The following is a 17,493-nucleotide window of genomic DNA, read 5'->3' as shown; positions in this document are numbered from 1 at the left end:
ATTGGAGGCATAGTATTGAGACATAACAAAATGTTTTGTACAATGCTATGTTTGGGAAAGACCTTTTTCTATTGGGTTTGGTGTGGAGGAACTTGACTGGCCCGCAGAGCCTTGACCTCAACCCCATCGAATAACTTTGGGATAAACTGGAACGGCCTGACCTCACAAATGCTCTACTGGATGAATGGGCAAAAACTCCCACAGAAACTCTCCAAAATCTTGTGGAAAGCCTTCCCAGAACAGTGGAAGATGTTATAGCTGCAGAGGGGGACCAACTTCACATAAATATCTATATATTTAGAATGTGATGTCATAAAAGTCCCTGTTGGTGTAACGGTCAGGTATCCTTATTCTTTTATCTATGCCGTGTATCACAGCTCCTAAAACTCACAGGTGTCCTAATTGGGAAATACTGCAAAGCTATTTAGGACTGTTAAAAATAGAACTGCAAGTAAACAGACAATCAGACACTCGCCAGTGATTTCAGTCTGTGTTGTGATCACAGGAGTGTGGCCTTTGGTTTCATTATGCTTCACTGCAAATGAAAAGGTAATAAAGCCCCTTAAGGAAACAAATACCCGTATTTTATTTCCATACTAATGCTAATCAGTGTGGGGTTATTCATCATACTCTGAGTGACACACAAGGCCCACCCTGTTTGATCACAGATCTAATGTTAGTTACTAGGGGGTTCCCAGCATGAAGCCACCCTAGGTAAACACTTTCACACACTGCGGTGACGTCAGCATCACATGACCGCTCCAGCGCTGGCCGCAATCTGCGGGGGCTGGAAGTTAGGCTCCAGGGAGGGGGAGGTGCGATCATAACCATTAAGTGAGTTCACAGTCGGGTTTTGTAACTAGACGAGAAGCAACAGTTTGCAGAAGGTGCTTTCTTTTGTCGTTTCGGGGAGGTGAGTAACCCAGGGATTTATAGACTGTTGGGCGGTTTGCCACCCTCCTGTTGTTTGCACCCGGCAGAAGCACGGGGAGGGTGTATATTTACGGTAGTGGGACGGGGCAGCGTCCCTTCTGTGCTGGATCACGGGGTGATTTTTCACCTGAAACCGATGCTGCGCAGTGCCGTTTCCTCCCTAAGATTTGAAGGGTTAATCTGTCGGTTACTGGCCGTTCACAGCTGCGTTTCTTTATAGACTCTGCTGCGCAACACGATGGCGGTGGAAGGCGGCATGAAGTGTGTGAAGTACCTCGTGTTCATCTTTAACTTCTTGTTCTGGGTAAGTCGCTTTTTATTTATTTTTTGTGTAGGTTTAGATGACTTTTTTTTCTTTCTTTTATTCCTCCCCTCCCTTCTCCTCGTTGTCCCGTGATCCCGTGTCTTGTTATAGTGGACACGTTGCAGTCTAGGATGCTTGTTATTGGTCTGTCAGGGGGGGGGAAGTATGTTGGGATCCCGCAGCTATAATCAGCGCTTTTGCCTGTGGTATTAACCATTTCCCTCCGTACGCGCTGGTGGGCATAGAGCCGGCCAATCACAGCGCTTCTTCGTACACCCTGCGATAAGGGCGGGGTGGTAAACGCCCGAAGCCTGGTGCACGCTGCTGTCCTCTGGCTGACACCCAGCCGTGGCTCTGCCATAACCGTGACAAATAACATGTGTTTCTGTCTCTTTAAATCACCCTTCCTCCAATAGTCAAATTAGTTGGTTGCCTGGCCTTGTCTGATTAAACTAGTCACATGTTATTAACTCTTCTTGGGTTTTAAGCTTCTTGGTAGTAAAGAAGTTAACCGTGTGCTCTGCTGGTTTAGTAAATCTCTCTAAGCTTGCGTGTGTGATCCCTGTTCCTCCATTTATTAAAGGGAAGTAGCTAACTGGATGTGATCTTGTGTAATCTCCTGCTGATCACTAAAGTATGGCCCAAGCTTACCCGCCATCTCTTGTGGGTCAGGTTGCTGTAACACAGGTGAGTCAGTGAGGTCAGCTGACTCGACTGCACTCCAGAAACCATCTGTCTTAATCTCAAGTATTACCCTTACCCAAGTCAGACAGGCAGGGCTCACCTACAGTATTTATTATTGTTGCTAGCGCCTGTGGTGTTTAACCGTTTAACTTTGTGACACATCTTAGGTGTTTTATATTGCTGTGTGGTTAGTGTGAAAAAAATGGAGGTCGATGGTCACCCTGTATTGCGTGCCTATAACAATGGATTGAGAAAGCAGGATACTCGATTGTTTGCCTCCAAGCTTAACAGAATTAAAATAAGGGGCTACCGGTGTACTTCTATGTGAAAATACCATTAGTGCTTGTGTTGTAATGTGACTATAAAGTCTCTGTAAATGGAACAGTGGGGTATTTAGACTTGAGCTATGGCAAGAAAACAAGGTGTAGCTGTTCTCCCCTTTAGTAGACGGGAATATGGGTGTGGGCAATTAACCAGTATGCAGACAGAGTACACAGACAGAGCCCCAGCTGAGAAATTATAGTGACTACACAGCACAGTAACAATATTCTTGAATTATATCTCAATTACTGTAATAGTGTTGTTTCACGCATGACGTTTGTGGGTGCACATAATACAGAGGGCTAAAAGCGAGTCAGTAGCAAACTTAATGATGGGATATTTCCAGGCATCCAGCCGCTGCCCACCCCTTCCAGTTACTTATTTTCAGCGTAGTCCTTCATAGAACAGGAAGTTTCTTAAACGTTCCAACTCCTTCAACCAGAAGAATGTGCGAATGGTCTAAAACAGTACTTCAGGCTATAGCACTAATATGAAACAAACACTCCAGCTTAATGTCCTATGTGAAGGGTCTGGCTACTGGTTTAAATAAACCTTTTAGCAACTTTATGGTTATTGGTAGTGCTGTGTTTTTTCTTCCGTAACCTAGGTATTTTGCCGGTTTAGGACTAGATTGAGAATTTACCTTCTGATTGGCTTTTAAAAATAAAATTTGGTTTTTCCATTTGGTGTCCGGTGGTGATGTCTTTTACTCCAGTGTGGCATGGAAGGCATCTACTGATTATTTTATATAGCACCGTCGTATTCTGCGACACTGTAGAGTTGACTTAAATTTAAGAACTGAATTAGAATCTGAAAAAGGAATATCTCTGGTCTTGGCACAGCAAATGCCATGGCTCAGTAAAAATGTGCCTAGTGTTGTCCTGGCTGTTAAATTAGAGGTAGTAAGGATTTCTGATTGGAAGCTGGAAGGGTCTCCAGTTTGGGTCTAAATGTTTTAGTGAGATGACTGTTCAAGGGACAGTTTAATGTCCCTGGCAGTCCTAGTAAAGAAAAATGCATATTATAGTACTAAAAAATGGGCTGGGGAATGATAAAGCGCTTAAATAAGTAGAAGCTACAACTGCCCTCTTCCTCCATGGTCGGATTCTTGCCACTGATAGGCTGCTTCAAGTAGCCAATCAATAGCAGGAAAGCAGGGCTTTCCGAAAACTCGCACGGGGGGTACTAGCTGCCTGCAGGATTGGCTCAGCCAGTGCCAGTGCTGGAGCTGACCGGCGGTTAGTATATCACATACATGGAGATGTGTTTGGCATTAAAAAGCTAGAGTGGGGGGAAAGGGGCAAATACACATGGAGGGTTCTGCATCAGCAGAAGACACAGAGCAAATTTAACAGACCCTGCCAGCAATCGAATGCATTCAGGTGCATATGATGGCTGGAGCTCCCCTCTAAAATGCCTGCGTTCCATAATGTTGCTTGCTGTGTAAGCCACGTGAACGGCTTTAGGGGTTCCTGCTTCAGTCTAACAGTCAGATTTTAATTCTGATGACTGCCAATACTTAACCAGAGCTATACATTTAGCTTGTGGCTACAAAAACCTAAATCGTTGCCGACGAGAGTCTGTTTTATGTAGTTTACATTCATGGTGGGGAAAACAGATGCTTTATTTTGTGGACATAGTTTCCTAATTCTTGAAATGAGGAAGTCTCTTATCTCGTTGCTGCACTGTCACTAATGACATAATGTTGTCATATTACTTAAAAGGAAACTGTAGTGGGTACAGGAAGAGATAACTGATAACTACACGTTTAACCCTTTAAAGGCCATGAACATATAGCGCACAAAGCACTTACATTCTAAGCATGGACCTTGAGCACTAGCCTGTTGCATTGTTTAAGGCTTGGCAAAACATGTACGGCATCTGCCAAACCATTACTTTTAGAGATATCGACCATTTAATTGCTGCTAACTTTCCAAGGACCATTATGTCTTCGCATATATTGTGCCCTGATAATTTGTTACAGGGGTTCGAGCGAGCCTTTACTTGAGGCTTTACTCCTCGCACTGTTGGATGCGTACCCTGCCTTCTGTGCAAGGAGTTTGTGTCTAGATTCGGGTATTAAAAGGCATGAAACAAAGGGGGTAAGATGTGTCTGTGGGTGGATGATTAAGAAGTTAGGACAGGAAAGTGCTGAGATGTGTTAAAATCTTTCATATGATAACATTGTAATTTGATTTTGTCGTTGTACAAAAGAGCGTGCTTGTGCACTACATAGCTTGTCTAATCTTTGTTTAACAAAAATTGAGTTAGAGTAACAGCGCTAGCAGGTTTGACTTACTACAGACCTCAAGGGCTGCAAACAGACTAGAAATCCTGTTCAACTTAAAATCCGGGTTGTTTGGGGTCCCAAGGCTTGTGTATGAAACTCAGCCCCCCCTTCATGAAATAGGTTCTAATATGATTTAAGCTTTACATGGATGTCTGGATGCAGGGTCTACCTTTTTTTATGTTTATACAATCATTTTTTTAGGGGTGATCTCCTCTTTACGTCTCAGTTATAGGTCTTTCCATAAATGTCGCTGTTAAGATGCGTCGGTGTATTTGTAGTTTTAAGAGGAAACTATAGTGGCATCTTGGAGGCTCAGATGGAGAATCAGCGGCACCGAAAGCTTACAGCATAAGCTTGCTTATAGAAATGTAACAAGATAATTCTTGTTTGTTTCATGCTAAATAGTCCCCACTGAGACCTGATGTCGTCTTTCTCTCTTGGCTTCTGCACAAACATACTTTTAATGACAGGGTCTGAGCGTTTTGGCAGATTGAAGCTTTGTAGCAAACTGCTCGCTGTATTAGAGTTGAGCCCTCTGTATTCACTCGTCAACAGAGCCGCATCATGCGCTCCCTGGCAGTGCCTCGATCCCCCTTCATTCTTTTTCCCAGGACTTGGCACTGCCATTGTATGTATGAGTGTGAATAATCTGCCTTGGAACAGAAGCTTGCAGCCTGGGGTCTTGCGCTGCATGGATAGATTGCCCTGTATGTAAAGGCATTGGGGGGGGTCAAATTTGAATGTTGCCCAGCTTCCTGCATTTAATCTGGCTCTGTTGTCAAAATATATTGTGTTTTAATGTTTGCCAGACTTGCTTGTTGCTCATCAGGCGTTGCAGCCTAGAAGTATTAAAGGGTTCTTCAAGTATGAAATATGTTCTGACCTACCTTGCTAAGCACTTTACATTTTATTCTGCAAAGGAAAGCTCAAATGTTGTCTTACAGTTAGATTAAGGCACCCGCTCTCAATGAAAAATGGCAGGATGTTGGGCAAATGTTGGCACTGGGAAAGAAGACAAGCTTTACTTTGCTTCACAGATGGTTGGAAAAAAATTGCTTCTCTTTAATTGCCAATATGATCACTTGACAAACTTTTCATGAGAAGCTGTGCTGGCAGTCTGGTTAAAGAAGTTTCCATATTTGCTTCTGAAACCATAATTTATGTACAAACTTAAATCTTTAGTTCCATCCTGAAGTTAAAGGAAATGACGCAACCCGTACGTCACTATGATCTGATTGGGAAACGTACATAATGTACAAATGTGCTATTACTCACTGCTTTGGTGTCTGTCATGTTGGCATCATATGACAGGTTTAGTTTCTGATAAAGGCGGTTCGTACTCCCGTATTTTCTCCCTTCCTGGCGAGTACAGTAGTTTGCCTCCAGGCATTTACTAGTTTTCAGTGTTATTTTTAAAGTTAACTGTCTATTGCCGTTCTAAACGCAGAGTAAACCCAAGTAATAGTTTTTTTTATTGATAAATAAATGTTTACATAGGCCATAAAACCCCACCAGATGTCTATTGCAAGATGACGGGTATCTTCCTGTTCTCAGGATTTACATGATTATTTCTCTTCTTCAGCCCTTTTTTGGCTCATAAAGCTTTTGCAAGGGTGGGCATTTTATTGAAGGGGATACCTGTTATTGAGCCAACATAGAAAAAAAAATAATTACATTAATCAGTGTAAAACTAGAAATTAAAAGAACCCATACTATGTGTAGCGTACTCACTGTAGACCATGAGCTGAGGTCCTAATTAGGGTCTTAGATGTGTCCTCCATACCCAGAAATGGCTTTTATAGAAATCTTAATATAAATTGTTATTTCTGTTTGTAGAATATTACTGGCGCCTAGTTCTAAATTATTCATTAATCCATTTCCAGTTATCCTTTGCTTGCCTGCATTTACAGAGCTACAAAGACTCCATAACTCTTCCTTTAACTTTAGACGCCCCTTTTTGACTGTAAATCGGCAGGGTTTTTATCTGATGCTGGCTTCTACAGAGCATATTTTATCTGTGTTGGCTGCATGGATCAATATTTACCTATTTAACCAGCTGGCGAGTGTGGAGAAAAACCACCCAATGACTTGACGTCTCCTGCAATCATATTTTAACAAATATAAGTTACCTGTCCTAGCATTATAGGTATACATAAGAAGCAGGTTAAACGTCCACACAGTGTTTTTAATCTTGTCAAATGTAAACTTGTTAACATGTTTTTATTGAAGCCTCTGTAACCTTATAATAAAATTGCTAAAGGTAGCTTTAAAAGAAACGTGCGATGGATCATTTTATGTAAAATGTGTGGACTTTAAGAAACTCACGTGAAAGTTAACAGAATTATTTTTGCATGTTAAACAGACCTTTAAATCCTTACATCCTGGTTATATGCTAACGTGGGTGATTCTGAAAGGTTGATGGATACCACTGTACGCCCTCATGGTGGGGTAGATGGCTTTTTTGGGGGGCTTTCAGTCCTGTCCACTGGCACAGAGCCAAGTCCGTCGCAGTACAAAAGAGCTCAAGCCAAAGCTTGGGCAAACGGCTTCAAAAAGCTTTACATTACACGCTCTACTGGCTTTTGGCAGTAACTTGCAGGCCGCAAAGGGCTTGTCAGGCCATTCTATAAAATGCATAAATTTTAGTGTGTGTGTGTCTAGAGTATGACTTATATTGCGAGACTGCTAAATGTAATTTGAGTATTTGTATTGGTGTATGTTTAAAAATTTTATATTTATTTCATATATGATTATTGGTGGCCTGACACAACCTGTTTGCAGACAATTTCAGCCAAATGCTTGTAATCGCTAATCTATAGAATGCAAACCTAGGGGTTCAAAATGGATTGTTTTCAATGGGTTTAGGAACCGCCCATTGTCCTTAAGGGGTTAAATATCTTCTCCCATGAACGCAAATCATTCTCCACTCTACTCCCTAGTTTCTCAGTATTACATGATATATATTTCAATTTTGTCCCCCACCCCTGAATGGAATTTACTGGTATCCCCCAGCCCACTGGACAAGTGACATGTTGGTTGTGATGTCCCTTGCAGCTATGTAATAACATGGTAATTTAGGGTGAGAAAAGAACTAATTCCATCAACTTCATATAACATTCACTTTTGTGACTGCTAATCACAAGTGTAGGCATGTGATGGTTCTTACATTCTTTTTGCATCATGGGGTTCTTTTATGCGTTGGGCTAGTCTGACCAAAGATTACTCCTCCCCAGCTAGTGGAGGAGTTTTGTAATCACACCAGTCCATCTTAAGCTGTGTTCTCTCTAAAAGCACCGGGTACTTTGTTCAGACACTCCTTCAAAATACAAAATTATTAGTTCCGCATTTCATTGGCACGGTGCTTGTGACTTTCTGGAGCTGTCATGTAAGAGCATGACCTCACCTGATTCAAGGAACCACTATTGGTTTGTGTAATTATTGCCTCTTTATTTAACATTCTGACTTGAAACAGTGGGAGGCATTGCTGTAGTTCTTAATTCCGACTATCTAACTTTCTGTAGTTCAATGTACAGATCGTGTGCATTATATCAGGACAGGCTTGACTAGTCATGGGCTTGCAGTTCGGCATGCAGGTGTTTACATGCTTTGAAGATTGCTTTCCTCACACCATTCTAGGAGACTATATAAAAAGAGCCGCTGGAATGTTCTTTTCAGAGCTCTTCAGTTATCTCTGCGCTGGACTTTCGTCATCCAATTGATACGGATAAAAATAACTGATCTAATGGTTCGAAGTCTGAAATTTACCATGAGGTTGACATGCCTGCTTTAGGGTATACATGGTTTTTATAACCAGTCATCTGGTCTGAAACAATAAGTGGTATTCACACAGGGAGTGCGTGCGGCAGACTGCCCTCTTCACTGCATTTAACTAACACCGTTTTGTAGAACCTTCCCCTCTGTCACATGCAACAGCTTTGCTATGCTTTACTGTCATTCCTTATTAAGGTGGAAACATGTATATGATGTTGCTCTGCTGACCCATCTGTTCATCTTTTGGCAGTTCATTAGCCTGAAGGGAGGTGATTATCTGTCCTTAGGCATATCCTTCTCTATACAATATTTATCTTGGACTGTTAGTGGTCATTGAGGGAAGACATGATTCTAGAACAGTTTTTCCTAGTGAAGTTTGAGTTTGGATATTTTCTTCTGGGAGCTGCTCTTTAGACTTCTAGATATGGTCTCTGTTATCCACATTTTTTGAGATGATAGACCCTAGAATGTACTTTGTATCAAGTACATGCTCACCTGCCTGAACATGGGTGGTAGGCTGGGTACATGATATTCCCATCCGCTAGTGATAGGCTACATGCGGCACCTTAAGAATTACAGTGGAGTTCTAAAAATGCCATCTGAACTGCATCAGGAGAGCATGAAAAGACAAATGCTGTGTTTCTGGGCAAGTAGTTACGTTTCATGTGCCCTTGGTGGATTCTTGGTGTGCGTTTTTGTAGATGAAGCTGTAGGTAAACAGTTTGTAAGGATGTTACCTGAACGCCATTCTTGTGCACGCACTCCCAGAGGGCTGTGTGGGTTTGTTACTGCTTTGTGTGCTAAGAATCTAACATTGCCCTCTATACGGTAACTCTTACTGTAAATGGAGAAGCTGAAAATGTCAGCATACACCACAGTAAAACATAATTGTAGGAAGGTGAGATCTTGCTAGGGCCATAAAGGCCTGGGGAGAATTCATGGCATTTGGGGTGTGGGGGGGGGTAGTGTCATATTCTGGTTTCGAAAGGTTTACTAAGATGTGAAAGGTTACAGTAGCTAGAAATGTAAAGGATGCCTGAAAATATTAACTTGTCAGTTTTTATATCTGAGTTTTGTTATGTAAAATTAAAGCGCACAAAAGCAATTTTACAGAACAGCTATATCTGTCCACTGCCTCTTAAGACAGGGCTCGACAAATCCCAGGCGCCAGGTCGCCATGGCGACAGAGAATTTTGTCCTGGCGCCTAGGTTTTGTCAGCCTCTTACATCCAGAAAAAATTGTGGATGTAAGAGGCTGAGTCACCACACGGGGGCGCTGCTGCTACTGTCTGCCCAGAAGTCTGGGCAGACTGCACAGCCACTCAGAGCCCGCCCCCGAGCCTGAGATCACTCCCACGGAGTGAGCCTGTAGGCTGAAAACGCGGTTGCTGGAAAAGCAGCACTCATGTTTTCAGCTGCCACAGGCAGCCTCAGGGAAGGGGTTTGTGTGTTGATTGGGTCCCCACACAAGTCTGGGGACCTCACCCAACACCCCCCAGCTGCCTGATCGCTCCATGGGAGCGACAGCGCAGCGTTAACCCCTTCAATGCCGCGATCGCGGCATTTAGGGGTTAATTCCCGTTTTGGGGACTTTGCTGCTGGTGGTCTGCCTGGAAGCTCAGACAGACCAGCAACAGCAAAAACGAGCCCCCACAAGCCCTTTGATGACTCCTGTAGGTATGGAAGCCTACAGCAGTCATCAAAGAGACTCCCTCTGCAATGGCTGGTCCATAGACCAGCAATTGAGTCCCAGCTGCCAGAGGCAGCATCAGGGACAGGGGAGAGGGTTCTTCGGTCTCCACATGAGTGTGGAGACCAGCCCCAACACCCCCGCTGCCTGATCGCTCCCTGAGAGCGACAGTGCAGCGTTAACCCCTTCAATGCCGCGATCGCGGCGTTTTAGGGGTTAACTCCCATTTTGTAAGGGGCTCTGCTGCCAGTGGTCTACCTGGAAGCCCACAAGCCCTTTGATGATTCCTGTAGGCATAGAAGCCTACAGCAGTCATCATAGACTCCCCCCTGCAATGGCTGGTCTATAGACCAGCAATTGCTTCCCAGCTGCCAGAGGCAGCTTCAGGGACAGGGTGAGAGGGTTCTTTGGTCTGCCATGAGTGTGGAGACCAGCCCCAACAGCCCCCTGCTGCCTGATCACTCCATGAGAGCGACAGTGCAGCGCTAACCCCTTCAATGCCACAATTGTGTATGACACATTTGTGGCATTGCAGGGGTTAACATTTGTCCCCACAAGCTTTTGGGGACTAAATATCTGTCAATGCTGTGCTCCAATGGAACATCAGCATCGAAAGAGTTAAAAAAAATGAAAAAAATGTATTTAAAAAAAAAAAACAAACAGCACTGACCTGAAAGCCCAGGGTGCTTCCAGGTCAAACGCTGTGAGTTTAGTAAGTGGGCTGATGATGATCGGATCCCTCCTGACCAACTGTTAGTTTAAAAAAAATCCTGGCTCCTAACTTTTTTACCTGGCGCCGAGATTCACAACAAATTTGTCAAGCCCTGTCTTAAGATGTACCTTGTAAAGCAAACTTTACACGTTGGGATGCCTTAAATTGCTTTACCATTTATCTGCTTAAGGTAGCAAGTAGATGAGACTGCACTTCTGTGAATTTACAGTCCCCTACAGATGTCTGTTCTTATTGGTGCTAACCCAGGTGTCTTGTTTTCTTAGATCTGTGGAATTGCTTTGATTGCCCTGGGAATCTACGTGCAGATCCAGCTGAACAACTCTATCATCATCAAAAATGCATCATCTTCAGGCGCTCCGATAGTTATCATTGCCGTGGGAGTCATTATTTTCTTAATCTCGTTCTTCGGCTGTTGTGGTGCAGCGAAAGAAAACTACTGCATGGTGACAACGGTAAGACGCACGGTTGAAGTATCTCGCCTTCCATACTGTGACTTATGATGTATAATACGGCCACTGTGATATTTAGTGAGGGGTTCTGGTATGGCCTGGTCATACGAATACCACTTTGTAATGTTTAGAAGAATCAGATGCAACTCTTGTGTGTGAGCAATGTAGCTAGGGCTGCCACTTCCTTGAAGGTTGTGTTACATTACTGTATATTTATATAGAGCGCTGTTAGTCTGTAACTTAATTTAAAATCACACACACTAACAAACCGTTACAAAAGGAGAAGATGGCCCTGCTCTTGTGAGCTTCCATTCTAGTTTTTGGGGGGGTTTTTTCTTAGTGTTTTTAAGCTTCTGGGGGCTGCTAAGTAATTTGTAAAGCTGACATTTTATTTAAAGATCAAACCAGATGGGTTTTATGTTAACTGTCTTTGTTTGTTTCATAAGAGTCAAAGCAGTTTGGTGCAATACGTTTTTTGTTTTTTTTTTGTCAGTTTGCTGTCCTCATGGTCCTGATCTTCCTGGTAGAAATTGCTGCTGCTATCGCTGGATATGTTCTCAGGGACAAGGCAAGTCCAATTTCATTATCTATATATAGACACACACACACACACACACACACTTTAACTGGTCTGTTAAGGATGTGCTTTTCTGATGACATAACAACCCAGAAGTTCCACAATAGGCTTGAGTCCAAATTGAGGTCTTTGTCTTATATTGGTTTAAAAGCTGGAACTGAAGCAGAACAATCTAAAGTTTTTGTCTTGTGGTTTTTGAGTACAGCATTATTTATCCGCAGACCTGACTTTGCAAAGAGAATGCACTTAAGAGTCCTTTTGTAAATGACTTGTAACAAAAATACACTTCGAAGACTTCTTGAACCACCCTTCTCAACATTTCTTAAAATGTATTTCTAGCACTGCATAATTGATGGTGGTCTCTTAGACCAGGGCTCGACAAATCCCAGGCGCCATGGCGACTCAGAATTTTATCCTGGCGCCTAGGAGTTTGTCAGCCTGTTACATCCAGGAGTCTGGGCAGACGGCACAACCACTCAGAGCCCGCCCCCAAGCCTGAGATCACTCCCATGGAGTGATCCTGTAGGCTGAAACCACGATTGCAGGAAAACCTGCAATAGCGTTTTCAGCTGCCATAGGCAGCTTCAGGAAAAAGGGGGTTCAGTGTTGATTGGGTCCCCACACTTGTCCCCCTGCTGCCTGATCGCTCCATGAGAGCGACAGGGCAGCGTTAACCCCTTTCAATGCCGCGGCATTTAGGGGTTAATTCCCATTTTGTAAGGGGCTCTGCTGCTGGTGGTCTGCCTGGAAGCCCAGGCAGACCAGCAACAGCAAAAACGAGCCCCCACAAGCCCTTTGATGATTCCTGTAGGCATGGAAGCCTACAGCAGTCATCAAAGACTCCCCCTGCAATCGCTTGTCTATAGACCAGCAGTTGCGTCCCAGCTGCCAGAGGCAGCTTCAGGGACAGGGGGAGAGGGTTCTTCGGTCTCCACATGAGTGTGGGGACCTGACACAACACCCCCCCTGCTGCCTGATCGCTCCATGAGCGCGACCTTAAATTCCACAATTGTGTATAACACATTCGTGGCATTGCAGGGGTTAACGTTTAAACATTCTTAAAAACAAAAACACAACAAAAAATAGCACTGACCTGAAAGTCCAGGGTGCTTCCAGGTAAAATGCTGAGTTTAGTAAGTGGGCTGATGATGATCAGATCACTCCTAACCAACTGTTAGTTTAAAAAAAAAAATCCTGGCTCCTAACTTTTTTTAGCTGGCGCCTAGATTCACAACAAATTTGTCAAGCCCTGTCTTAGACTGTTATATCCTAATGCTCAGTATCGCTTGGGTATGGAAGGAAGATATTGCCATGTATGTAGCCAGGTGTTTTATCTTAGTAATATACGTTTTTCCTCCTCATAGGTCCGTGTAGCGTTTGAGGACACGTTTATAGACAGCATGAAAAAATACAATACAACGAAAGATGTTACAGATGCTGTTAACTCATTACAGCAAGAGGTGAGTTTGTGCCTTGAATTGTTTTTTCCCTCTGTGCTGGGATATCTAAATGTTTAATGTTAATATTCTGTGTTTGACTTTAGTTTCACTGCTGTGGTGGCAACAGCTCCTCAGATTGGGCAAAGTACGGACCCTATGCCAACTCATCTGTGGTTCCGGATTCCTGCTGCAGGACGCCATCCGTTGGGTGTGGAAAGAATGCTTCCAATATATACACTGAGGTAAGTTTGTTGTACTGCTTTGGTTTCTCCTTGTAAATGCCCTACCACATAGTTAAACTAAACTAGTCAGGTTATTTGCTAAGCAGAAGAAAACTAGCTTATGTAGTCAGCTTCTATCTAGTGTATGTAGCTTGTTTGAAGGGGAAGCTTACAGCCCCATAGCCCTTACTAAAGATTTATTTTAAAATACTCAAAGTACTTGAACATTGAAAGATACCACACAGCAATTGTACATTAAAGTGCATATGATAGTGTCCCTTAAGTCCCAAAGTACTTGTGATATCGTGGTAGAAAATGCAGAAAAATTTGCCATTTCATTCCCTTGTGTGCCAAAGTGAGGGGGAAAGTAATGAAAACCAATTTTTCAAACTACCTGCCCCCCCCCCCGAAATAAAATTTAACCAGGTCACATGTTCAGCCTGTTCTTAACAGGGAATACTTCGTGTCATGGAATAGGTTCTGACTTGGGCTTGAGCTTTTTGTCTCTGTAATGAACCTGTGGCTTTGTCCTTTACAGGGTTGCGTGGAAGAAATAGCCTCCTCGATTAAGAAAAATGTAGCTATTGTTGCTGGAGTGGCTCTAGGAATTGCCTTCTTTGAGGTGAGAACTTTGTATAGATGTGGTATCTGTTCAGCACTGACAGCCAGTGTCCCTATGTGGTACTTGGAGTCTTTAGTACCCTTGTATTGTTATTGGCATTTGCAGGTTACCATGTCAAGTTTCATTAGAGATGCATGATGAAATGTGTGCCATTTATCATTTTTTCTAAAAGGCTTCTGGTCTTATTATAAAGAGCTTGCGGGCAGTTGTGGCTACACAATCCACAGGCTTCCATTCCATAATTCTGGAGGAACTAGAGTTTGCCGGAAATTTTTAAGCCATGGAAATTTTTTTTCTAGGGAAAAATTATTTTCAGAAAAATTGAAAAAGTGGTTCTAAAAATTTAAATATTTTATTACACTGCATTTCATGTTCCCAGTGTATGTAAAAGCATCATGCTTGAAATAAAAGTACAGCTTATTCACTAAATAATCAATTTGCTTTTTAAAACTTTTTTTTTTTGTGTTGCAAATGGAGCAACACGTAAAAAACAGGAACAACCCCCCCCCGATCTTCGCATCTCTATTTGCAGGCATATATTTGTAGTTTTATATCTCGTGTCACACACAAAGATTTTTCTGACAAGACTGTTGAGGGCCGAGTAGATGCTTGAATGGAATCTGTGAGACTACTCCATGCAATTGAGTTGGGCAGAGAATGAACCAGACTTCCATTTAGCAGTAACTACTGCCTCCTTGATCTTCTTTACCCCCCCCTTTACTATCACCCCCTTGTGGATTTGTTTGTAACTTTATTTTATTTTTATTTTAGATCTTGGGAATTATCTTTGCCTGCTGCTTAATGAAGGGAATACGCAGTGGCTATGAAGTTATGTGATCTGACTTCTGCACCGTGATTTATGCCGTGATCTCACTTGCAAAAGAGACAATGATAGAGTCTGTCATATCCATCTGAATGTAGCAACGTCCCGGACACATGCTACTTTTTGATTTGATATGGCTAGGCGTATCTTGTGTATTTGATATAAATACTTCTGTCACCAGTTTTTATATTATATATATATATATATATTTGTAGATACTTGGCATTGCGTCTCTCCTTTGGATTAGGGTTTCGTGTCTTTCTGTTTGATTCATGGGTATACAAAATTCTAATTTAACAATTTTATATTCCTTGTTAAATTTTTTGAAACTACACACTGCTGTCACCTGTTTGTGGATATAGAACTGTTGAGAATGCCAGAGAATGTGTATTTTATTTTGAACCACTTCCAACCAGTTTTCACTGCAATGCCCCAAAAGTTCCTTTTTAAAAGGATACAAAATGAAAATATTACTTAGTGCCTTAATGCATTGTTGGCATTTTTGCCTAATCCGTCCAATACTGTAGAGCTGAACATTGCCCCATAAGTGCCACCAATTCAGTGACCATAACACATTTGCAGCACTGTGTCCATGATGTCGTTTTTAGTAAAGCAATGTAAATGATTAAAATAAAGTGAAACCAACGGCTCCTTAACACCTATTTGTCTCTTGACTATCTGATGCAAATCCTATAGAAACGGGTTCAGCAATTTGGAGAAACTTCTGTGTGTTGAAGTTTGACAGGTACAGACTATCTATCTTTGAGGTGGAAAAGCTATATATAATTTTGTTTTATAATGCATAACAAAGTTGGCGAGTACAAATGTTCCCTTCGAACTCCAGAATTGGTGAATAACCTCAGTCTATGTTTTTTTGGGAATTTCAGACACATGAGAGCATCAAACACTAACCCGCGAAATCCATATCCACATGTAATGCACAGTAGACCCCACACTTTTCTTGAATGATTTCAGTTAATCGGTAAACCATGTTAAGTTTGCTGGCACGTTACCACAGTGGGCTGTGAAACTTCCACCTGCGTATGGATTCCCCTGGATATTTTCTCATTCTAAAATAACTCATCAGATTATACTTGAGTATACGTTATGAACATTACATTTTGATGCATCTGTTGAGTCAGTCTTTAATCAGTGTTTTTTCTACTTGTAGGTATTTAAAGCTCAGGTATCATTATTAATTGCAGATAATCCTGTGATGAGATGCTTGTCTTTGGTTAATTGCACCACTAATTTACGGGGTGTGTGTGTATATAATTACACAATTCATAAACTTGATACTATTGGTGAAGTTCTATATTGACTGGTCACTTTTTTGTGCTGAATTGATGGCCACCTTGTGGCTTTTTTTTCCCACCTAAACAACTTTATGGTTCATGTCATATATAACCCTACACCTGTGTTGATCCATTATTACAGTTAAGCCATTTTCCATCTGCCAGGTAAGTGAGAAGCACATTCAAGTTTCAGAGAATGGAGTGACCAGGACTATAGCATCATTGGGCATACAGTTACAATGCTTGTGACGTCCTTTTAAATTCAAGGAAATTGATAGATGGGATAAGATTAGGACGTTGTAGCCCCGTTGTGGGTTTGCAAGTTCTTCTCTCATTAATGGAGGGAATGCTCTTTTCTCCTGGTAAAGAACACCCCACCCCCTTCTTTCCATGCAGAAGACCACAAAGACATTGTTACTGTACCACAGTAATGCCAGAGACTCGCATATCAAATTATTTCACGTATGTACCAGATACTTATTCAGTTTTCTTGGCTTGATGTTTTTTCTGTAAGACAACGGCACAAAGAATATAAATGTGCCGCTTGCTTCACTAATATACGATGTCCCAGTGCCTTTATTGTGCCCTCTGTGATACCACAATTCCTCGGTCTCAATGAGCATCGTATCTTACTCATTGCTTATCTTTAACTAGTTAATGATGTATCACAAAATAAACATATAAGTAGCTATCTGTCTTATTATTGATCTCTTAACAATGGATATATTATGTAATGTGGAAGTTAATACTGTAGCTGTATTTAGATATGATTGGCTGAAATCTGATAAATATGTACTTTTCTGGTAATTGCTGATTTTCTTTATCTACCGTATTTCCCTTTAAGTAAATTTGATTTATTTAAATTATATAACAAACATTCTGTACTTGCAACAAAAAAAGAGCTTGACGGCAGTGTATATATAAAGTGTTACATCATAATGTTAAGTAGGTAATGATATGAGTAGTCTTCAGTATTCAAGCAGAGATTCCCTAGGGACACTGGCTCTGTATTATTGCCTGCAGTATACTCATCTGGCAAATTAACGCTTCAGAAATAATTTTTTGAAATCTTCAAAATAACGGCTGGTGGAGAAAACTGAAGAGCTATGAGCTATTCAATTAAGTGCTGGACAGGTACCACCTAATAAAGCCAAGATAAGGATATGTTAAAAAAAGAAAAAAAAGGAAATGACTCCAACATTATGTATTACATTTATTTAGAGCACACCACCAGATCATATAACCTTATTACAGTAGGGTGACAATAACATTGAGACCTATTGGTACTGTGAGAGCAAAGGGCCCTGCTCTCGTGAGCTTACAATCTATTGGATAACATAC

General features: G+C 41.9%; 1 protein-coding gene across 2 annotated transcripts; it reads left to right on the top strand.

Moving 5' to 3' along the window:
• The first annotated feature begins 842 nt into the window (after nucleotides 1-842).
• On the top strand, nucleotides 843-15,513 carry CD63 (CD63 molecule). 2 transcript variants are annotated; one of them, XM_053455607.1, is made up of 8 exons: nucleotides 843-913; nucleotides 1,154-1,237; nucleotides 10,990-11,178; nucleotides 11,669-11,743; nucleotides 13,117-13,212; nucleotides 13,296-13,433; nucleotides 13,951-14,034; nucleotides 14,806-15,513. In XM_053455607.1, the coding sequence occupies exons 2-8, from the start codon at nucleotides 1,172-1,174 to the stop codon at nucleotides 14,869-14,871; spliced, it is 714 nt and encodes a 237-aa protein (XP_053311582.1). In that variant the 5' UTR covers nucleotides 843-913; nucleotides 1,154-1,171; the 3' UTR covers nucleotides 14,872-15,513. The 2 variants fall into 2 exon arrangements, with proteins under 2 accessions (XP_053311582.1, XP_053311583.1); XM_053455608.1 differs by lacking the exon at nucleotides 843-913 and having other exon boundaries at nucleotides 1,138-1,237.
• The last annotated feature ends 1,980 nt before the right edge of the window (nucleotides 15,514-17,493 follow it).

This window comes from Spea bombifrons, chromosome 2 (assembly GCF_027358695.1).
Source record: "Spea bombifrons isolate aSpeBom1 chromosome 2, aSpeBom1.2.pri, whole genome shotgun sequence".
NCBI lineage: Eukaryota > Metazoa > Chordata > Amphibia > Anura > Pelobatidae > Spea > Spea bombifrons.
Note: the sequence above shows the minus strand (reverse complement) of the source record. Positions and strands in the feature narration are given on the sequence as shown.

What these genes read in the sequence shown, in the direction of transcription:
- CD63 (XM_053455607.1), top strand. Translation starts at nt 1,172, where the DNA reads ATGGCGGTGGAAGGCGGCATGAAGTGTGTGAAGTACCTCGTGTTCATC. An exon ending in ACTACTGCATGGTGACAACG is followed by an intron (nt 11,179 to 11,668) that starts GTAAGACGCACG and finishes TTTTTTTGTCAG; the next exon opens with TTTGCTGTCCTCATGGTCCT. An exon ending in GATATGTTCTCAGGGACAAG is followed by an intron (nt 11,744 to 13,116) that starts GCAAGTCCAATT and finishes TCCTCCTCATAG; the next exon opens with GTCCGTGTAGCGTTTGAGGA.